The 24,273-nt window shown below is 36.5% G+C and overlaps 1 protein-coding gene across 1 annotated transcript in view; it reads left to right on the forward strand.

The window, feature by feature from the left end:
• ZNF804B (zinc finger protein 804B) overlaps nt 1-21,915 on the forward strand; it is a 233,724-nt gene extending 211,809 nt beyond the window's left edge. The window contains exons 3-4 of the mRNA XM_056800669.1: nt 14,542-14,672; nt 17,152-21,915. Of these exons, the coding sequence (XP_056656647.1) occupies nt 14,542-14,672; nt 17,152-20,827 (3,807 nt within the window). The 3' untranslated portion in view covers nt 20,828-21,915. The remainder of the gene's footprint in view (nt 1-14,541; nt 14,673-17,151) is intronic.
• Nucleotides 21,916-24,273: the final 2,358 nt, after the last annotated feature.

The following is a 24,273-nucleotide window of genomic DNA, read 5'->3' on the forward strand; positions in this document are numbered from 1 at the left end:
CTCCATTAAAATAGCCTCTCCTTCAGGACCAAAGGCATATTCTTGACTTTCTTGCTATTCCCCAGTACTTAGGACACAGTAAATGCTTAATAAATGCTTCTTAGTTGACTATGGGACTAAGGATTTCCCTTGGTCTTAATGAACAAAATAGCTTTCATCTCATCAATGCAACTAGAAATTTGGCCATTAGCAATTACATGCTTTTCAGTAAATTAATTCACCTTACAGTTAAAAGAAATTAAAGGCCATATATTTCACATAATCATTTTTTCCCACCTAATGTTTTTCTCCATCAGAACATGATGGAACTAAAAGCTGGAGATTCTGGGGCACACAAATACCTCAGTTTTGAATAAGACACAAGAATGGCCCACATTTGCTATTTGAGTGCATTTTTCTATTTCTACCCTTTGGGAAGAGGCTTTAAGATAATGGCCAAGCCAACTAGGTAGGCTAGAGGAGTACAGGATTTTCTCAGATATATACCCCTCCCACCTAGATCTGGTTCAGGACTTCTATAGGAACTAAAGTTCTTCTTGAATTGATCTTAGTGACTTACAGGGTCCTAAGAGAAACAAATGGATTCTAAACCATTTTGGATACTGATTAATCTTTGAATGTGGACCAGATTCCTGAGAAGGATTAGACATGTTCTACTGAAGAAAAGAAATAGGACTTAGGAGATAAACTCTTAGTATAAGAAGGCAAATTTCCACTCATTAAAACTCCAAGCAATGAAAGTGTAATCAAAGGTTCAGACCTGAGAATTTACCTAAAACTCTCCTTTTTTCATGAAGAGAATGATTACTCAGGACTTCAGAGTAGAATTGATAAAAAGCTTGAAAGGAGAAAGTCCTTTTCTTCTGAGTTTTTAATTCAAGAGGAAACACATGTAATTACAGGCTCTCAGAAAGAAGTCCCTAGAGGGAATGAGAAAGACTTTGAGAAGTAGCCAACCTATAAAGAATCCAGTATTTCCAAAGCTTCCCCAAAAAGGAATGGTCACTTTATGAAGGAAATTATTTCCTTGTCCCTGGAAATTTTCAAGCTCAATCTAAACAATCCTATGTCAACAATGCTAGAGACAGGATTCGTGTTTTGATTGGACATTAATTTAGGGGATTGCTGAGACTCCTTTCAACTTCACAGCACTGTGATTTTGGGAATCTGGTTTTCCTAGAGAGAAAATTTCAACTGCAGTAGGAAATGAAATGTTGAGGCCTTCAGAAATAATCATGAATTGGGGGCAGCTAGGTGGCTCAGTGAATTGAGAGCCATAGATAGAAATGGGAAGTGCTGGGTTCAAATCTGGCCTCAGACAATTCCTAGTTGTGGGATTCTAGACAAATTTCTCAATCCCCATTGCCTAGCCCTTACCAGTCTTCTGCCTTGGAGCCAATACACATTGTTGATTCTAGGATAGAAAGCAAAGGGTTAAAAAAAGAAGCAAATGAATTTAGTTGTGCTCAAAAATACTTTTAAGACCGAAATGACAAACTGTACTCATTAAAGTATAATTTGTTGTATTTGAGAATGATAATTTATTGATCTGTAAAAAAAAACTGTAATTAAAAAAATCATTTTGAGGGACATATTTTAGGCAAGGCATTTTTTTGACTCAGAAAATATACGTCCTTTCAATGAGTGGAGTTTTATATGTGTTTTCTGTCTCTTTTTCTCCCTCTAATTCAAAATTAGGTTCCTGATTGCAAACCCTTCCTTTGGAGACCTGCCATGTGGCTCTGGGCAAATCATTTAACTTTTAGATATTTATTTCCTCATCTGTAAAATGGGGTTAATAATACTGACCCCCGTCCCCATCAATGTCCTATTTTGGTGTGAGAATTAATTAATGCCTGCAAAGCACCTTGAGACCTGTGAATAAAAGTTGCAGAGTTAGAAATGATGATTAATTTTAAGTTGGAAGAAATGGATCAGTTGGAGGAAATCCTCTCCATGTGGGCTTTTGGCTTCAGTGATATGAAGCAGAGAAGGCAATGTGCAGGCTGGACAGAAGTTCAAGCACCTGCTTGTTTCTAGTAACAAAAAATATCAGGAATGCTGCTATTCTAAACACTGAGTCCTCTGGTCAATTTCCTTCATTTTTTCCTGCATTTTATTTATTTTCGTTCATTCTTTATCTTTTTTTCTGATTTATCTCAGACTCGCAAATCATAGGGCATATATTTTTACTGAATGATAATAACTTTTTCTTTAATTTTTTTTCAATGTACCTTCACCTTTCTGATCAGAAACTAGGGCAAAGCAATGATTCTCAATGAATAGTTTGGAAAGACAAAATCAATAACATCCTGTAATTAAGACTGCAAGGACCATTTAGACATGCTTTACAAACCCTTGAAAATTTAATTTAAAATATAATATATTTATTTTGTTGTCTTTTTCTCTGTGGCCTGGAAGCTTGAGTCTGTAAGGCTATGTTAGCAAGGCACAATCATTGAACTTGCTAGGGTATGGACCTTCTGGTACACTCTATAGCTGATGACCAAGGAACCAACCCAGGAAAGGTCAGAGAGCATCTTCACCAGGCTGGTTACAGGATCATAAATCATTGTCATAGCAAAGACTAAAGTGCTACCAAGCCGGAGAAGAATTCCTAGGATCATAAAGTCATTCATTTTATACAAACATTAGTGATTTTATTATCTATTCATTTAGCATCCATTTGTTTCCAATCAATATCTCTCTCTAGGTATGAATGTATGTATCTGTCAACCTGTCTTTCTATGTATCTATTTATCTATGTCTATCTATATATCCAATCTATTCATTTGGTCTCCCCACCTGTCCACCTATCTGTCTATTCATTTATCTATATATCTGTGTCTGTCCATATATATATATATATATATATATATATATATATATATATATATATAATCTATCCAGTCTGTCTGTCTACTTGCCTATCCTTCTGTCTATCTATCTATCTGTCTGTTATGTCTATCTATATAGCCAATGTATTCATTCTGCTGCTTACCTGTCCATCTATCCATCTATTCATTTATCTATCTATCTGTGTCTCTCTATATATCCAATATATCCAGTCTATCTCTCTGCCTACCCACCTGCTCATATATCCATCTATTTATCTGTCTGTCTGCTTGCCTATCTGTCTTTCTATCCATCTATCTATCCATCCATCCATCCATCCATCCATCTATCCATCTATCCATGTGTCTGTCTGCCTATATATCCAGTCTATTCATCCTGTCTGCCTACCTGTCCATCTATCCATCTATTCATTTATCCATCTATCTACCTATCTGTCTTTGTCAGTGTCTGTCAATGTATCCAATCTATCCTGTCTGTCTGCGTGTCTGTCCATCTATCTGTCGATCTGTCTATCTATCTATCCCAAAGTAAGTGCTACTGTCCATTCTTTCAGAAAACAAGTTCATCAATTAAAAAAACTGGTAAGGAAAGCATAACTGTAGTCATAATCAATAATTCCCTCCCAAGTAGTTATTATTATGGATTCATAGCTAAAATATGAACATTCTGCCTTCTCAATAAGTAGCTTCTGCAAATGCTTTTATTTTTCATATGATAATAGCAAATTTGCCAAGTGAAGAAACCCTTTCTCCAGCATGGTTTTTGTCTCTGTTTATCTTTTCTTCATCCTATCTCCAGATATTCTGGGTTCAATCTTTCTATGCATTCGGTGAATCCTTCAGACTCTGTGATGCATGCCTTCTGGATAAGGAACCTTTGATGTTTTCTTTGATGCCTTATTATCAGTGACAATGTCATTAACTTTGGAATCAGAGGTCCTGGATTCAAAACACACATCTAATTATCTCTGTGAATTGAGAAAAGTCAACTAATCTTCTTAGGTTTCAGTTTCTCTTTCTCTAAAAGGGGATCAATAAGATGGTTTCTAAGGTGTCTTGTAGCACTTCATTTACTACCATATGATTTCTATCTCTAAAACTCCATCCTTCATGCCCTGGAAATATCAAGACTCTTGTGTTGTCTTCCCTCTAGCAGACAGGTGGCACAATGGATAGAGTGCTGGGCCCAGATTTCAGAAGACTCATCTTCCTGATCACAAATCTGGTCTCAGACATGTGTTAGTTATATGATCCTGGACAAGTTATTTAACCACATTTTCCTCATCTATAAAATGCAGAATGAAATGGTGAACCACTCCAGTATCTTTGCCATGAAATTGCCAAATGGTGTCATAAAGAGTCAGACACAACTGAAAAACAACACAACAAACCTCCTAATTAGATCAAATCCAGAATCCTTTTCCTAGCATACAAGGCCTTTATGATTTGACCCTACCATACCTATACAAACATCTCCTACTATTCCCCAACATAAAATCTTTTTTAAAATAATATCTTATTCGATCATTTCCAAGCATTATTCATTAGAGACAAAGATCAGTTTCTTTTCCTCCTCGCCCCCCCCCCTTAGCCGATGCATGATTCCACTGGGTATCACATGTTTTCTTGATTTGAACCCTTTGCCATGTTGTTAGTATTTGCATCAGAGTGTTCCTTTAGTCTCTCCTCAGACATGTCCCCTCAACCTCTGTAGTCAAACAGTTGCTTTTCCTCGGTGTTTCCACTTCCACAGTTTGTCCTCTGCTTGTGGATAGTGTTTTTCTCCTAGATCCCTGCAGATTGTTCAGGGACATTACACCGCCACTAATGGAGAAGTCCATTACGTTCGATTATACCACAGTGTATTAGTCTCTGTGTACAATGTTCTCTTGGTTCTGCTCCTTTCGCTCTGCATCACTTCCTGGAGGTTGTTCCAGTCTCCATGGAACTTCTCCACTTTATTATTCCTTTGAGCACAACAGTATTCCATCACCAACATATACCACAGTTTGTTCAGCCATTCCCCAATTGATGGGCATCCCCTCATTTTCCAGTTTTTGGCCACCACAAAGAGCGCAGCTATGAATATTCTTGTACAAGTCTTTGTGTCCATTATCTCTTTGGGGTACAGACCCAGCAGTGCTATGGCTGGGTCAAAGGGTAGATATTCTTTTATCGCCCTTTGTGCATAGTTCCAAATTGCTCTCCAGAATGGTTGGATCAGTTCACAACTCCTCCAGCAATGAATTAATGTCCCTCCTTTGCCACATCCCCTCCAGCATTCATTACTTTCCTTTGTTGTCATGTTAGCCAATCTGCTAGGTGTGAGGTGATACCTCAGAGTTGTTTTGATTTGCATCTCTCTGATTATAAGAGATGTAGAACACTTTTTCATGTGCTTATTAATAGTTTTGATTTCTTTGGCTGAGAACTGCCTGTTCATGTCCCTTGCCCATTTATCAATTGGAGAATGGCTTGATTTTTGTAAAATTGATTTAGCTCTTTGTAAATGTGAGTAATTAAACTTTTGTCAGAGGTTTTTATGAAGATTTTTTCGCAATTTGTTGCTTCCCTTCTGATTTTAGTTATATTGGTTTTGTTTGAACAAAAGCTTTTTAATTTGATGTAGTCAAAATTATTTATTTTACATTTTGTGACTCTTTCTATGTCTTGCTTGGTTTTAAAGTCTTTCCCTTCCCAAAGGTCTGACATGTATACTATTCTGTGTTCACCTAATTTACTTATGGTTTCCTTCTTTATGTTCAAGTCATTCACCCATTTTGAATTTATCTTGATATAGGGTGTGAAGTGTTGATCCAGTCCTAATCTCTCCCACACTGTCTTCCAATTTTCCCAGCAGTTTTTATCGAATAGTGGATTTTTGTCCAAAAGCTGGGATCTTTGGGTTTATCGTATACTGTCTTGCTGAGGTCACTTGCCCCAAGACTATTCCACTGATCCTCCTTTCTGTCTCTTATCCAGTACCAAATTGTTTTGATGACTGCTGCTTTGTAATATAGTTTGAGATCTGGGACTGCAAGTTCCCCTTCCTTTGTATTTTTTTTTTCATTATTTCCCTGGCTATCCTTGATCCTTTGTTATTCCAAATGAACTTTGTTATGTTTTTTTTCTAAATCAGTAAAGAATTTTTTTGGTATGGCACTATTTTTGGTATGGCACTAAATAGTTAGATAAGTTTGGGGAGGATGGTCATTTTTACTATATTGGCTCGTCCTACCCATGAGCAGTTAATGTTTTTCCAATTGTTCAAGTCTAGTTTTAGTTGTGTGGAGAGTGGTTTGTAGTTGTGTTCATACAGTTCTTGCATTTGTCTCGGGAGGTAGATTCCTAGGTATTTTATTTTGTCTAAGGTGATTTTGAATGGGATTTCACTTTCTAGTTTTTGCTGCTGAGCTGTGTTGGAATTATATAGAAATGCTAATGACTTATGTGGGTTTATTTTGTATCCTGCAACTTTGCTAAAGTTGTTGATTATTTCAATTAGCTTTTTGACTGAATCTCTAGGATTCTTAAGTAGACCATCATGATCTGCAAAGAGTGATAACTTGGTCTCCTCCTTGCTTATTTTGATGCCTTCAATTTATTTTTCTTCTCTAATTGCTACTGCTAGTGTTTCTAGTACAATGTCAAATAGTAGAGGTGATAATGGACATCCTTGTTTCACTCCTGATCTTATTGGGAATGCATCTAGTTTATCCCCATTGCAGATGATATTAGTTGATGGTTTTAGATATATACTGTTTATTATTTTTAGGAATGACCCTTCTATTCCTATGCTTTCTAGTGTTTTTAATAGGAATGGATGTTGTATTTTATCAAAGGCTTTTTCTGCATCTGTTGAGATAATCATCTGATTTTTGTTGGTTTGCTTGTTGATGTGGTCAATTATGTGGATGGTTTTCCTAATATTGAACCAGCCCTGCATCCCCGGTATGAATCCTACTTGATCATGGTGGATGACCCTTCTGATCACTTGCTGGAGTCTTTTTGCTAGTATACTAGTTAAGATTTTGGCATCTATATTCATTAGGGAGATTGGCCTATAGTTTTCTTTCTCTGTTTTTGGCCTGCTGGGCTCCCCCCCGCCCCCCGTCTCTCTCTGTTTCCCTGCTGTCTGTGTTGGGTGCCCCCTAGTCTGGTTTAGGTTGTTTTCAGGATGCGGCCTTCAGAATAGCCGGCTCTGAGGTTCCCGCTGCTGCCTTGGACTCAGTGCTCTGGGTTGGGGGGGATGGGTCCTGGGACCTTCCTTCTGCCTACCCCTTAGATCCCAGTGATCTCGGGTTCTGGCTTTGGGGGGGGGGATCCAGGTCCAGGAGGAGGGTTCCCGGGGTCTATTCTGTTGTTTGTTTTGAATTTCAGTGCCCTAAGAGCATACAGTTTGAGATCAGTAAGGAAGGGTTTCCGGAGATCTTAACTTTAGCTTTCTCTAAGCCACCATCTTGACCCAGAAGCCCCCAACATAAAATCTTTGGTCTTTTTGGTATCTACCCTACTTTCTGTTCCTTCTCTCCAATGCTAATTAGATATAATTATTTTAAGGAGGATTACTTGTGAGCTCTATAATACTCATGCTTGGAACTGGTTCCCATCATTATCATGAAAAATAAATGGAAGAGCTTTTGCAAAGCTTTAGAAGAAAATTCTGAAATTATTTATTAATGATGATATCTAGCAGAGGCAGAGAAATTAAATAGGAGGTAATTACAGTACTTTAGAAGAGATGTGGGCGTAATTTGGATAGATGGTCATGTGAAAGGAGAGAAGGGGAGTGACACAAGATATATAATGGAAGTTGAATCGACAAGTCTCAGCGACATATTGGATATTAGTTATGAGATGCGTGGCATTAAGTTTGAAAGCTGGAGATAATTGAAGAGAAACAAAAGTCAAAGAGTTGGATTTTCCATCATTCATTATCTTCTCACCTATATTACATGGAAATATCTATTTCTTTTATATTTTCAAAGAACTTCTTCTTACTCCCAACATTACATTTTTTTTTACTTTTGTTATGTTAAGGAAAATAACAACTTTCCTAAAAAGGGAAGCCATTTATAAATGAATCAGCACTTGGTATAATGCCAAAATTCAGCTGTTGCACCAACTACTGAAACAAAACCATTAGGTCCCGAGTCAAATCAACAAAGCCTAAGGGACCTTCCTGCAAGCGGGGCATCAGTGGAGTTGTGTCAACTTGTGGCAAACATCCCTGGTTTGATCTTCATTGATGATAATAGGCCCTAAATAAGGAAACTTTATCAACTCATTACCTCTCTCCACAGTTTCTTTGTGCTTGGGGCAAGCAATAAGATTCCTAGGAGAGCTAGCTAAATTATATTTAGCATTTAGACCTTTGGTATTTGAAATTGTGTATAAACAAAGATGGAGAAAGGATTTAGCCTACAGGTTTTCTGTTTGCTTTTCTTTTAGACCAGTTTTCCTTACTCCCCCATATTTGTGTGCCTGCCAAACAAGACTAAGCTAAGCATGATACAAACACATAAATCAGTCCTATCAAATTAATCTCTATTGTTTGTCATCATTTACCTTTTGAGTCACTGATGATAGATGGCCCAGTGTGACCAAGGTGGATATGGATAGGGCACTGTAAGATTCATGGCTAGAGATGGCTATTAAAATGTAAAAGCTGCATTCCATAACAGCAAATTTCAACACTAATAGAACTTTAATAGAATCATCTCTCAATATCTGTTCTACTAACCTTATTTCAGAAGCTTCAAGCTCATCACCTTCATATTTAAAGAGGATATATCCTTGATCTACAATTTCCCATCTCCATGCCTTTATATCCATGTTGACTTTGTTTCTCTAACTTTCCTTCCTGCATGGAATATACTCCCTCCTTGTCCACCTCAAAATCCCTAGCTTTCTTGAAAGCTCAGTTCAATGATGTCTCCTAAATTAATGTTTTCTTAACCTCTACCCTCACCAGATACCTGTGCCTCACCCAGAAATATATTACTTTTTATATATTTATGTTTTTATTTAAATATGTTACTTTTTATACATTTACTTTCATATGTATTTATATTTTATATGTATTTTCATAGATTTTTAAGGGTTTCTGTTGTTTCCTGAGGACAGGGATTATGTTACTTTTTATTTTGTATCTCCAGTGGCCCAAAGTAGATATTTAATAAATTCTTGGTTGATATTTAGAAAGTCTCTGTTTGAGAAAGTGAGGAAAAGTAAATAGACAATTTTAATCTGTCGTCTTCAGTGATCCCACAAGATAGGACATGTAGCAGGAACTGGATGTTTTCTAATTTTACTTTTGCTTAGATTTTTTTAGGGTTATCTGAAGAATAATGTACGTGTATGTCTATATGCTATGGGGCAGCTATGTGGCACACTGGATAGAGTATTTAAGCTTGGATTTAGGAAGACTCAACTTCACGAATTCAAATCTGGCTCCATACACTTAATGGATGTATGACTGGTCAAGTCACTTAATCTTATTTGCCTCAGTTGCTCACCTATAAAATGAGCTGGAAAAGAAAATGATAAACCACTCCAGTCTCTTTGCTAAGAAAACTCCAAATACTGTCACAGAAATTTTGACACAGTGAAAAATGCCTAAACAATAAAATATATTTTTATGTATCCTTTGAAAATAAAACTGTATTTGGGTCTCACGTAGGGAAGTGATAAGAAATATTTAGTTGATTCCCTCTTCCCCCAAAAAACTTATGCCTGATAGATTTTTAAGCCTAACTTAAAGTATTGTCATTTTCTCCATCATTTTCTTAAATCCATAAAATAAAAAAAGATTGTTCCTAATTTATGATATTTACTGATTTCCTAGGTTCACACTGACAACTGAATGATCAGCTCTCACAGCTAGTTGAGTTGGTTCGAATATACCCTTGGCTTCACATGGAGAAGCAGAAGGCTTGTCCGGTTGTTTCAGGCATTTATTCTTTGGTTACATTTTCTAACTTAGGATGAATAACATCTCTTTTAAATGATTAATATGGGGGAATGAAAAACGCCCAGCCTTTGGACTCTGAAGATGATATGGTTTTGAGTGAGGAAAATAAAGGACTATGGGCTTAAAGCTGAAACAAATATTAAAGGTCATTGATTCCAACTTATTTTTTTTTTTGGCATATGAGAAAACTGAAACCCATGAAAACTAAGTGATTGATCCAAGCTCTAGATCCTTTTTCTAACTCTATCGCTACTTTGTTGTCATTTAGTCTTTGCAGTTTTATACAACTTTTCATGATCTTATTTTGGATTTTATTGGCAGACATCCTGGATTGGTTTGCCATTTCTTTCTCCAGCTTATTTTGCAAATGAGGAAACTGAGGCAAATATCATTAAGTAAATTGCCCAGGGTCACATAGCTAGTGTCTGAGGCCAAATTTGAACTCACAAAGTTGAATCTTCTTGATTCCAGGCCCAACACTCTATCCACTTTTTTTTAATGAACCCATTTAATAATAGAAAAAAGTGCAAGTACAATTATTTGGGCTCTTGAGAGGTGATGTTCTGTTCAGGGTTACATAGGTACCAAGTTATAGCCCAGGGATTCAAACCCGGTTCTCCTGATTTCAAGTACAGTGTACACTTCCCACTACATCATGCTACCCAGGCCAAACTAGCTGTCCCCATCACTACTAGATTCACTTTTTTCTTACCTGGAAAATAAAGGAATTTGAATAAGTGAACTCTAATGTCTCTTCTGGTTTTGAGAATCTATGATTCAATGTTGATGAAGCCTTCCATTTCTGTAATTCAATGGTACAATGAAAACAATATTCCGAGAATTAAATGATCAGATTCAGCATATAGATCTATTTCTCAACTCATAGAATGAGTTTGACCTTTCCATTTTTTCTTGGTACATTGTGTCTATTGCTTCTTCTAGTTTATTGATGTCACTCTGAGTGACCAGAACATATTGATGCTAATTTGGGAAGACACAGGGAAAAATTGGGGCTGTGAACAGACTTATTATTCATCACTTATGTGTTTTTAACCTGTGGAGAGATGGAGAGAAATCACAGCTATCAATGGAATGTTTTGGAGGAAGAAATTGGAACTGGCAGAAAATTTGTTTTATTTATTTTTCATGGGGGATATTTGAAAAGGAACTGAAGCTTCTCAATGAAAAGAGGTTAGATGTCTTGATTGGGGAAAGTCACAGGGACAGTAAAGTCACCAGAAGCACTAAAGGTTTTAGGAAGGGGAGAGGGGGTGAGAGAGAGAGAGAGAGAGAGAGAGAAATAGATCACCCTGAAGTGGTCTTGGGGCCATGAAGAAAGGAAGCAATGAAAATGTTGGATATTTAGACATTTGGATCTGGATCAGTCCAACTTTACTTACTCCTCCTTGGTTAGAAACTGGGAGGAGTGGCTAGCAAAGAACCATGAAGTGAGATGCAATCTACCTCAGTGACGCTTTACAAGTCTCCTCACTTTTCTGGGTGTCAAACTCCTTGTCTACTGTTATCAATGGTAAAACTCAGAAGAGCCAGCCTGAACTAGATTAAACTATAATTGAGAAATGTTTATCAAAATGGATAAAAAATATAATACAACATAGACAATGTGAATGTATGATTTTCTCAATCAATAAGCCACCTTCAGGGATCTGTTTCTATTTGCATTTGGCATCACTGGCTAAGAAGTCCCCTTCATTTCTAAATCTATAAACCCAAGTGAAGAAACCAAAGTTTTTCTCTTTATCTTAGACATCAAGTCAAGCCCAGTTTGGAAAAGCAAGTTTTTCTTTGTTTAGGTTTTGCAAGATCACAGATTAAGGGATCTTAGAGGTCATAGAGTCTAAATGCCTCAATTAACAGAGAAGGAAACTGAGGCCCAGGCAATTTAAATGACTTGCTCAAAGATATAGCATTGTTGAATGATCATGCTCCTACTTTTTTTTAGTGTCAAGTGCCCAAAAGCCCATTTGTGAACTCCTGGGTATGATAGTTGGATTAGTTTTTTTTCTCCAGTTCTACTTCTCTGCCATCCACTCTGGATCATTATGAGGGAAAATGCAGCTATTTTTTCCCTTCTTTCTATTGTTAGAACAGTTCCCTTTGCTTTGTTGATTACCATTCAACCTGTCAAGAGAAGAAATGGCATCCCTCTTCATTCCTCACTTCCCACAATACCCTGCTTACTTTCCTCACTATTTCCATGACAGGTAGAAATGGTTTCTGTTTTCTTGAATGAATGTGTACACCAGACTACCTTCTAGTGACTGCTGATCCATTACACATGTCAACAAACAGCATTTTTCAAATGTATGTGTCATTTCTTAAAGTTGAATTTCTTGCAAACAATTAAAGGTTGGGGTATCTCTTCCAATGAGAATGCAGTTGCTACCGTCATATTATTATTAGAAGAAACAATATGATTTAACTGAAAACTTAGGTCCCAGCTCTCCTACTTCCTACCTGTGTGACCTTGAAAAATTCAATAAAAACATTATTAAAATCACAGGCTTAGACCATATATTCAAATGCCTTCATTTTATAGATTAAAAAAAAGAAGAAACAGCAAAGTTAAGTGACTGAGTCACACAGGTTTGAGTTCAGGTCTTTTGATTCCAGATCCAGAACTTTCCTTTCTCTATCATATAAGGGCTAAGGAACAAGAAGTAGAGAACTGGAGACTATAAATACAGATACCTTGGATTAAAAGGTCAGTCCAACCCTTCTGTACTCCCAAAGGTTGTGCGAGGGAAGTTCTCCTGATAGGAGTCTCGTAGGGGCCACTAGTATAGAAACATGAGGTAAGACAGAAGGGATGGCATTCATTATGGGCATGATTCCTCTTGGGGTTATCTCAGAGTCACCCCAAATCTCCATGTTGGCAGCAGGAGTTCTGAAGTTCTGCTACATGATGGCTGTGCCCCCCCTTAAAGATTATGCCACAATGAAATCTGTTTTTTTAAGCTTCCCATCAAATTACTCCAAGTTCTCACTTTCGTGAAGGAGGTGCTAGCATATGTCTTATATTACACCATCAGGTTGACACTACCATTTCCCCTGTGGCTACTCTCTGTTTTCTGTAAACTCTCCTGTCATGAATTCCCACTATACCTCTCACTTTAAAAGGTTCATATTTATACCTTATTCTTTCTGCTTGCTTTAGTGGCAGTCTGGGATTCAGGGCAGAGTCATTTGACAACAATTCCCCATGAGTTAACTCTCTCTCAAGGAAGAAGCTAATGTTCTTTAAAGGGTCTGACCTTTGTCCTCCAGGTAGGGAATAAGGCACCATAGCATGATTATTTCACTTGACAGCCAGCGGATTCTGCTATACCTGGATGCTGTCTGTTTTCTTTAAATTTGCCCTTGGAAATGAAGACAGAGTAAATGCTTACAGATTATAGGGAGAGTTTTAAACCTTTCTGTTTGGGTTAAGACTGACCTTCAAATGTGCTACAAATCTAGGACTGAGCAGAGAGCTCAGGGCATGTTCATTTGATCTTGGATGGCTACGTGTTGACACTTGGGGTTGAATGTGATCATCTATGCTTAGTAAAGGACCAAAAGGTGGACAGTTAAGCAGTCTGGAAGTGCCCTGGAATGTAAATATCAAGCCATGTTGGCATCAGAAACAAACCCCCCCAAATCACTTTAAACACTTTGGGGGCTAATTTAACATGAGTCTGGTTGCCAGAGCTGTTCTGCTAATCACCTCATCTTCTCTTTCTCAATTAAATTTAAGCAATTGAAATGTCTTCCTTTGACAAAAAGGAGTAGAAGGAAGTAGGAAAATATAAGTTCATTGAGGGCAAGAACTATTTTTGGTTTTGCTTTTGTATCTTTGGCATTTACTGCTTGTTTATACATTGCAATGCACTATATGCATAATTATGCATATATGTATAAAATATATGCATGTATACATGCATTGTTGATCAGTCATTTTAGTCATGTCTTACTCTTCCTTACCCCAACTCAGTTTGTTTTTTGTTGTTGTTTTTTCCAATGATACTAAAGTGTTTGTCATTTCCTTCTCCAGCATATTTAACAGATGAGGAAACTGAGGAAAACTAGGTTAAGGGATTTGCCAAGGATCACTCAACAATTATGCTCTGAGGCTAGATTTGAACTCAGGAAGAGGTCTTCCTGAATTCAAACAGGGTACTCTAACCATGGTGCCACCTAACAACCTGGATGGACTTTGCTGATTTGGAGCTGGTCAGCTTTCTACCCCTTATTTCACACAATGTCTCTCCTCTAGTTACTTTCAAACCATAGATATTTAATCCTTGCTTTTTTGGTTTGCTACTTAATGAGGAATACGGACTTATATGAAATCTCATGATTAATCAGAAAACCAAAGCTGCCATCTTTAATGTGAGGGGATCGGTAAGAATGAGGGGAAGAGGCAGGCTGATCCCTGAGCTCTGCATAGGGCTAGGGAAGATGTCTATTTACCTCTGTCTGGTACTAGAAGTAGGAAGAAGAATGACTGTGGGGTGAAAAAATTAAAAAGAGAAGACCTTTTTATCCTCTTTATTCCAAGAAGGCTACAATACATTTAGACCAAAATGGCAGACTTTCATGTTGAAGAACACCCATTATGGTTCTATGTGTTTATTTACTCCTTTTCATTTTAACTTTCTGTGCTTGTTTCAGCAGCACATATACTAAAATCATTTTAACTTTCTCCTGCAGAGACTGAAGGAATTAAAACAACGGGAATTTGCTCGAAATGTAGCTTCTAAATCATGGAAAGATGAGAAGAAACAGGAAAAAGCACTTAAGAGGCTCCATCAGTTGGCTGAATTGAGGCAGCAGTCTGAATGGTGAGAATGAAAAGCTTCTATGATACCTTAAAGCTTTTATCTTCCTTAGTGATCACTTTATTCAACCAGCTCAAACTTGGATCACCTGGAATAGTCTCAAATGCTTCACATGCATTTGTATATATAGAGAATAGCTAACACTTAGATGGTATTAATGCATGTCTAGATTTACAAAAGACTTTATTAATGTTATTTTATCATGACAAGAGTTCTGGGAGATAGGTGCTAATATTTGCCTTTCTCAGATGGGTAAACTGAGGCAGGATCCATTTAAATGATTTTTTCAGAATAACATAGATGGTAACTATCTGAGGCTAAAGATTTGAACAAAAATTTTCTTGACTCCAAATATTTTATCCACTATGTCACCTAGCTGGCTCAAATCAGTCATTCATACACATATATAGTACACACACAAGCATTCATATATATATTTCTATATACATATCTTTTGGTGTTTACTCACCTTCATTTCCAAATGTGTTTTTCCTCTTCCTTTCTTCTGAGAACCCAACAGTACATGAAGTATCCCATACACACCATCATTCACCCCTGCAAAGAGGGGAAGGAAGTACAATAAATGCTTTGATATTTAAAGTCTGCAAATGAATTACTTATCGTTTTACAATTTTCACTTCTTCCAATACAAGTCATTTAATCTACTCTTTAAGGAGTCAAAGAATGATTCTCAAATAATAGCATTTAACTTATTAATGTGACCTAAATATATATTTTCCTAGTATAAATTGATTACTATAATTTACTTGGTTTATTTTATAACCTCAGAAGAAAATTAAATGGTAATATCTCTCCGATTACACTGTAAGTTCTTTAACATCATTTTTATTCACTCAAACCCTTGAGTAAATGACATTATCAATGGCTGGATGACAAACAGAGATGTAATTACTTCATTTGCATTTTCCTCTTAGTGCTGGCTAAATTAATAATTATAAGGAAACAAGAGTTATACTAATAAACCATTGGAACTCAGAAACAGAGATTTTATGACACATTCACTGAATATTTCAGAAAAGGGAAGTTGTTTTCCCAAACCCACTTAATTTACAGGCTGCCATGTGTATACCTATAAATCATAATGCAGAACATTAATACAGCTAATTAATTTAGTGCTATAAAATGCATAGCACTTTCCCAGTAAAAACAGTTGTTTAAATGAATGGTAAGCAATCTTCGTAGTAAATGACTTAATTACATCAAAACTGAAAAGTAGTCATATTTTTTTCATAGGAAAATTCCTCCATTTTGAGGATTTATCCTAAGTGAAATTATGATTTGTTTACTGCAATGTGTCAATTCTATCTTGGACTTAAACAGGTCTTTATTTCTATTGCCAAATATTTTAATGGGTTTGGCCAAGTACCAAGATTCAACCAATATTATTAATGAGTTTTGTTCAAATTTTAACCCATGTCTTGCTTCATGTTCCTTTTAAAACAAAACAACAACTTTATCTTCCATCTTAGGATCAATACTAAGAATTGGTTCCAAGGCTGAAGAACATAAGGGTTAGGCAATTGGGGTTTAGTGACTTGCCCAGGGTCACTGGCTCAGAAGTGTCTAAAGTCAAATTTGAAGCTAGGATCTCCCATTTTAGGAGTTAGCAAGCACTGAAATACATACTATGGACCTATGCTAAGACCTGGGCATATAAAGGCCAGCTTAGATTTAAATAATAAAACATCTGAAGGAATAGAACACCAGAATGAATAAAAAGACAGAAGAAAACTTTCCAGAAATGTATTTCAGATAGTGAGATTACCCTCTAGTAAAATATAAACTCCCTGTAGGCAGGGATTTGCTGGATTTCTGGTCTTGGTATTCTCAGAGCATTGTTAGACTGGATTTCACTTCTGTTACATACATGGTAAAAGTTCTATTACCATTCATTTGAGTCCAGGAAGGCTGATGACATCATCAAAAATGAATCAATAAAATGAGAGAGAAATAGAACTGAGATTTGCCAAATTGCAAGTTAATGAATAAGCAGAAAAGAGAATCAAACTAGCGCTGCATCCTTTAGATGCAATTCTTTTTATTAGGGTGTTTTATTGCTTATTCCAAGGACAACGTTTTCAAGTTCCCAGGAAATGACTTAAGAGCTCTTTTCAAAGGGCCTGGTATAATTCTGCAAGAGATTTTCTATGGAAAATAGAAATATTTCTGTTTTTTTTTTCTTTAGAAAACTAAGAAAAGACAGGGCAGAAATCTGGTTATCTTTGGTGTGGTTGGTTATTTTAAAAAGCTTTTAAAGGTGAGAATAGAAATCAGATGGTAGTTTGGAAGTTTCCATTATAAACAGAAATATCTACCAGACTGTAAAACAGAGCAAGTGATCTGTTAAGTGAAATAAGAGCAGTACAATCCTTCTCTGAGACTATCATGGCAGTGTTCAAATTTCTATTATACTGACTTTAATTCCTGAGTTATTGTAACCTTATTTTTGTTACATTTTCAGTGTTTCTGGAAGTGGACCAGTTTTTAAAGCACCAAGAGTGGCCCCAGAAAAGCAGTTCCAAAAAGAAGTTGTCTCATTTAATGATGTCAAAAATGCAGGATATGTGAAGAGTTCTGTCTTCCTCAAAGGTAAAAGCATCACCAGAAGCGTTTCCAACAAACAACGCCAGGTTACGCAAAATCGACGCTCATTCCAAACTGAGAGACATTATTTGTTTGGAAGTCGGGTCCTACAACCACTTTCTGATGGCAGCAATCCCTGCCACAGGACTGGAGTCTCATTCTCTTTCTCCAAAAAAGCTCATCTAAAATTGGAATCCTCAGCTTCAGTTTTCAATGAGAACACAGAGGAAACATGTGAGTGTACCAAATCACCCACCCATAAAACAAAACAGGCAACAACCACCTGGAAAGGTTATGCATTTTCAGATGCAGACATGCCACTCACTGGTGGGAAAGTCTTAAATAATACCAGAGGACATATAGAAAAATTGGTCTCCAATTCTGTTCCAATAAGAACTAAAGTTTTAAAGGACAAAAATGACCCTAATGATAGGATGCTACAAGACTCGATTAAAATCCATTCCTCCATGTCCAAAACTAATATCCATCTTTCAGGTATAGATTTTCATTCTTCATTTGGAGAAAAAGAACATGGAAATGAAATTAATGAGATTGAGGACTCTCCAAAAGGCCACAGCTATCATCTTTACCAAACAAATGCCTTTTGTACACCACAGAACACATATAAGCACAGTGAATATAGGTTATTTGAATGTCTGGATGAGTTTCCATCACCAATGGGACAGGAGCATTCAGTTAAGTTAAATCCCAGCTCCAGAATGGACAACAGAATAAAATCCATTGAAGAAGCAGGTTCAGTTAAAAGAAATATGGAAACCTTTGTAAAAGATACACTAATTCATGGAGAAGAATCCAAAGCATTGCCTTTCCTCCATGTGCTCAGCAAAGATGGCAGCACCAACCTCCAGTGGCCCACTGAGCTTCTGTTATTTACAAAAACTAAACCCTGCCTCTCTTATGGCTGCAACCCATTGTATTTCGATTTCAAACATTCTCAAAACACAAAAGGAGCTAATAAACAGAATGATGTGAAAGCTGAATGTTGTATGGAGCCTTCTGTGACTAAGACAGAAAAAGAGAGTCAAGCCTCAGGTTTAATCAAAGACAAACGAGTAGTGATACAAGAAGATAATCAGTCACTGAAACCAAAGAAGATGAAATGTAATCTAGATGAGAAATGGTCCCTGAAAAAATATCAATCAGGCCTCAATAACTCTGAGCCAAATGTGAGTGAACAGGAATATAGTACAAACAATTTGAATGAAAAAAATCCTAAAGTGCCTGCTTATCTTGATGTCTCTAAAAAGGATTATTTGATAGAGAGGCATCCACATGAAACAGAACCTATGGGTCCCTGGAAGGAACATTTGCAAGCCTGCCAAAGGGTAACTCTGACCAATACCAGTGAGGTCAAATGCTTTTCGCCCTGTGTCTCTAGGACTAAAAAGCATAAATCTGCTACATGGGATAATCATTTGAGATATAAATGTGGAAACCAAGACCCTTGGAAATTCAGTGCTGGTTTAGCAGAATGCATCAGTAATGTGAATAATGATGAAAAGGACTTCCATAAAAGTGTGAATAAAAATCACCTTCAAACACTCAGAGAGACTTCAGAATGTAAACAGAATAGAAGTTCTGATAGATGTTGGAAATCCTCCTCTCCAAAATCATCACTGGACAGACAATCTAGTTCTTCTGATATTTCTCTTTATAGCACAAGCAGCCACAGAAGTACCTGTTCAAGTCATAGGTCCAGTGAAAATGGCAGAGATACTGTGCTTTACATGTGTAGAAAAGAATGCCACCCAAAGGACTGGCACATGGAATGGTCTAGGAAGCATAACTTTCTTTCTTGTGTCAATGATGAAGAAAGGAGTAGTCAGTTCCAATCAAAAAGTCAGAAAAGGGGTAACTGCAAACTCTGGAGTGGTTTTAGAAATGAAAAACAATCAAAATATAGATATACTCACAACAGGGGTAGGTCAAAGCAGGGGAAGACTAGACATCTGTGTCTAGACCCCAAACCCAGCAAAACTACTGGGGAACCCAGCACCCAAAGTTGTTTCACAAGGTATTCTAGGAGCAGTGACAGATCACCTGAAAACCCAGGACTTTGGGACAGAAATATAGACTCTTTCTTAAGAGAAAAAACTGATCATATGAAGACAGGCAGTGAGACTCAGGGGGAAATAGCAAATCCTCAAGATTCATACTTGGGAAAATTAAATATCTCTGAGCCAATCAACTGCCCATGGAGAGATGGGGACAGTGGAAATTCAAGGATCCCAGGACTACACATTTCAGAAAGTGAAAAAACATCACTGACAGTCCTGAGACTTTTAGATGGAGGGCACCCAGAGAAATGTCAGGAACAAACAAACAAAGGTGAGGTCTTTTCAGATGGATGCCAGATGGAAGTGGAGGATCACTCCCAAAGTCACTTTGCAATTAGGCTCCCAGCCCCCAGAGGTAACCCATCAGTGTTCCCTTTGATGGAAGAAACACCAAACATAAGTAAAATTTCCAATAATAAAGGCAATTTGATTCAAAAAAGTGCTGAGAGAGACAAGGATGAAGGATCACAGACAAAGAATGATACAGTTTTGTCAGACACTGGTGATGAGAACTGTCTTTTTAAAGATATAATTCAAATAGGAACAGACTATCGGTCCCTAAACATAAAAATGAACACTTTTCCAAAAGAACAATTTAGTCCTTCAATTAGTGAAACCCAACCTTTTATACAAAGCTCTGACCCAGTACCAAATAATTTCCCTGGTGCTCTGCCATCTATCAGATATTCTGGTGTTATTAATACAACAGAGACCAAAGAGGAACAAAAAATCTTTGATCGACATGATGTAAGCATGGACATGAATGAAGTAGAAGGGAATATCAACACTTACTTTGACAGCACTATGCAGAAGTATGGTGAACCAGATCAGGAAACCTACCACAAATCCATTTCCCCCCCTTTAACACAGCAGCCCATAACATTCACACCTGAGGAAGTAGACAAATATAGACTGCTTCAGCTACAAGCCCAACAGCACATGCAGAAGCAGTTCCTGTCCAAACATCTTAAAGCTACAGGTCCTCCTGCCTTCTCCTCTACGGCAGTGATGCCATCGGTACCAGTCCATCAGCACACATCCATCACAACCATCCATCACACTCTTTTGCAACATTTTGCTGTCTCTGCTTCCATGAATCATCATGGAAGTCACCTCCCTGTTGCTCACCTTCATCCCCTCTCTCAAACACATTTTGCCCCCATCTCATTTTCACCTCTGACTCCTGCCATCATCCCTACACATTCTACATTTTTGGCTGGTCACCCCATCCATCTAGTCCCTGCTACCCATATTCACCCATCCCACTTGGCCCTCCAGCCATTGCCTCATGCTACATTTATTCCAACTTTGTTCAGGCCTCACTTGAATCCAGTGACAGCTTCAATTATTCATTTAAATCCTCTAATTCAACCCGTATTTCAAGGGCAAGACTTTTGTCATCATTCGTGTTCTGGTCAGATACAGCAGTTCAGTCGAATCAAAGAAGTGTTGAATGTTTCTGCTCACTTGAACTAACAAACAATTAATGACCTCTCTATGCTGGGGGAGGAACAGTGGAACATTTTAAGAAGAGAGATTGTATCTACTCACTGAAAAATATTTTGGAAATGAGATATGCAATTATGGTGAAAATTGAAGGTTTTGGGCACCTGCAAACTTGCAAGATTTGGGTTCATGTATAAATATGGATTAATTACCAAGTATTTGACATGATATTTTTCCCTTAACAGAACAATACCACTAACTTTAAAATAATTTCTCATAAAAAAGGTACAAATGTGGAGACATGGTTCAACATTTAGGTTGAACTTCTAGGCATTTAAGGAAAAAAATGTCAGCTGACAAATAATGAACTATAATTAACATGCAATATTGACTTGATTGTTTTGATTGATTTGAATACACAAAGCAACCAATACATTTAGTAACAAGAACCACAAAATGGTTCTTTGACTAAAATGCTAAGTGTTGATTGGCCTGTCAAATGCAAAAAGACTATGGATCTGTCTGGAAAAAAAATGCAATTAATTCAGAAAAAGTATGTTCTTAAAGGGGAAAAATGTTTCTTTTGACAGATTGATTGTCCACATTGACCAAATTCTTTGGATAATTGTTAATTTGCCATCTTATGTTCAGGTAGAAAAAGACTATATACAATGAAAAAATGTTAGGTCAAATTCATTTCAGATGCTTTCCTATCACCCAAAGGCTCTAACACGAATCATTTTCTTATGAAAACAAGTATTCACAAATAATTAGTATTTGATATTGGATGAGCTATGCAAAATAAATTATAATTGATATGAAAAATGTGATAATTTCCATTCATCATAAAGAATAGGAATATGGACTTTATTTAAAATGCTAACAGTGCTTAGAAAATTATCATCTGGTCATTTTCAAACACAAAAGGAAAATAATTTTAGAGAAAAATGTTTAGCATCAAAACAAAGCATTTATAAAAGTAAAACATTAAATTTCTATTTAATTGTTTAATAATGTATAAAATATCTTGCTCAAAATTTCATAAATGATATACTATAAACCAAACTTTATAGTTTTAAAATTTTATTAATAAAAATAATTATTGCTATTCCACAAAATCTATGTTGTCCTCATTGAGAAATTACTATATAATGGCAATAATACTAGTCACAAAATCAGAAAAACTGTGTTCAAGTTCATGTTCACTTATTCCGTGACCTTAGGAGAACCACAGAATTTTTCTGGAGCATCATTTTCACCATCTATAAAATGGAGGTACTATCTTACTATAGGGTCGTTTCAAAGCAAGTACTTTAAACACTCTGCAGTACAATAGAAATGAGTTATCTTTATGATCCAATGTTACCTTTTGTTAAGTAGGGACAATACCTGCATCCCCTTTCTTAAATGCATTTTTCCCCTATCTTATTTTCATCTGGGATTTGTGCCATCATTCCTATGTCCCCCACATTGTTAGCTGGTCCCTACTACTGGTCTTCACCAGCACTCTAGCCCTTGCCTCCTTCATTTATTCCAACTTTCTTTAGGTGCCATTTGAACCCTGTCACACCTTTGATCATATATCTGAATCCTTTATTTTAGAACAAAGCTACAAATCAATTTGGTAACAACAGCAAAAAAATATTCCTTCTTTCTTCCAATGTTTTTTGAACTGTCTAAATGAAAGAACACTTTGTAACAAGAGAACTAGAAGTAACCACTCAATATACAAGCTACATGCAAGCAGATCCTAGGAACTGAAAAGGTGAAAGAACTAAGGAATTTCTTTAGATCCTTAGATATATGGAAAGCTTCTTATTGTATCATTGAACTAGCCCTGAATGGGAGGCAGGAAGGCAATTCCAAGGGTAAGGAAGTAATAACAATGTTAAAAAAAAATTGGCCAGTGGGAGAACATGAAAGAAGGAAAAATAAGGCAATATGTATCACTAAAGTTTTAAAAAGGTATGAAGCTTGCCAGAGAAGGTAAAAACAGACCTGAAAAAATCAACTGTACCCCATGTTCTAGTGGGGGGCAGAGAAGATTCACCAATTTTAGCAATTAAAGTGCATCATGACACTATTGACCCTTAGTACAAATCATGGTACTTGGTTATTTCCTGCTGAGAGGTGTAGATGTGACTTCATGTGTAAACTTGCCTTGCTTCTGGGAAGGTTTATTTTCCAAAATTGGAAAGAGATCTCCATGTACTTATGAAATGCACCAATCACTATTCATTTGGTTTAATTTATGTGGGAATAGATGCCATAGAAGTGAATCTTGAGTGATTTTAAAGAAACTGTAGGTATGGAAGATTTAGCTTCCTCCTTTCAAAGGTGTGTCTCTCAGACACTAAAGAATTTTAGAATTTGTGAAATGGAAAAGGCTTTAGTAAAGATCACTTAGTCTAACCCACCTTTTATTATTTTACATACAAAGAAATTAAAGTTGAGATAAGTGACTTTTTCACTAATGTTTTATATTTTCATAAGCCATTTTCCATAAAAACACATCATATTCCTTAATACTGTTTATGGAGTCAATCAATTGTTCTCCTTTAAAATGCAATTTTGCATGGCTTGACACAAGAAATATCAACAAAACTCCAGAAAAATCCTGTAAGGTGCATCACCTGAAGAGAGCTGAGCAAAACTATGTAATAGTGAGATTTCAAGTGGCCTACACTTCACTTTGTAGATCCCAAATTAAGAGCCAGCAAGAACTTTGGATCAGCCCATTATATTTGACAGTTAAATAAACTGAGTCTCAGAGGAGTTAGATCACTCACTCCAGGTCATAAAGGTAGTAAATGATTCTTTCCTCTCTTGTCTGCTGATGCTCTCCATCTTCTCCAATGCTTTCATCATGAAGAAAATACAAATGAGCTAGGGTTTATTTAGAAGAGTTTCTAAGTTTGAGGTAAATGGAACTTCTTTTTTTTTCTTATATATTTTATTGTTGTGTTGATGGAAATTTGACCGATTTGACAAAAACAGATTTTGATAATTGACCCAACCCATTATTATAATGTTATGTTTTTATATAAGATTCAAAATTGGATCTCTTTACCACCTATGCTCCTGCATATATCAACAGATATGAAAACTGAAACCAGAAATCTTTGAAAGAAACTAAGATTTCAACTTAATACCAAAATTACTAGTTTTTATACAGCCTAAAATGATTTGAAGATCTACTTTAAACCAGCAAGAGGTTGTGTTATTCCTTTTACAAGCTTAGCAACTTAAGAAAGCTTCAATCAGCTGAGTTTTGTCTCAAGTTAGAACTGGTGGACTATTTTTTCATGGGGATGAATGACGTGGTAACTGCCAATGGCAGATCTGGAAGATAACAGGTAGCTTAAAATTTAAACAGTTGATCACATAGAAAGTTTTGAGGAACATGTTATAATTAGGTGTCTCTAGTTTAAGATATCTGAAAAAAATAGATGAGTCAATCCTATAAAGACTAGGAA

Source organism: Monodelphis domestica, chromosome 5, assembly GCF_027887165.1.
Source record: "Monodelphis domestica isolate mMonDom1 chromosome 5, mMonDom1.pri, whole genome shotgun sequence".
Lineage (NCBI taxonomy): Eukaryota > Metazoa > Chordata > Mammalia > Didelphimorphia > Didelphidae > Monodelphis > Monodelphis domestica.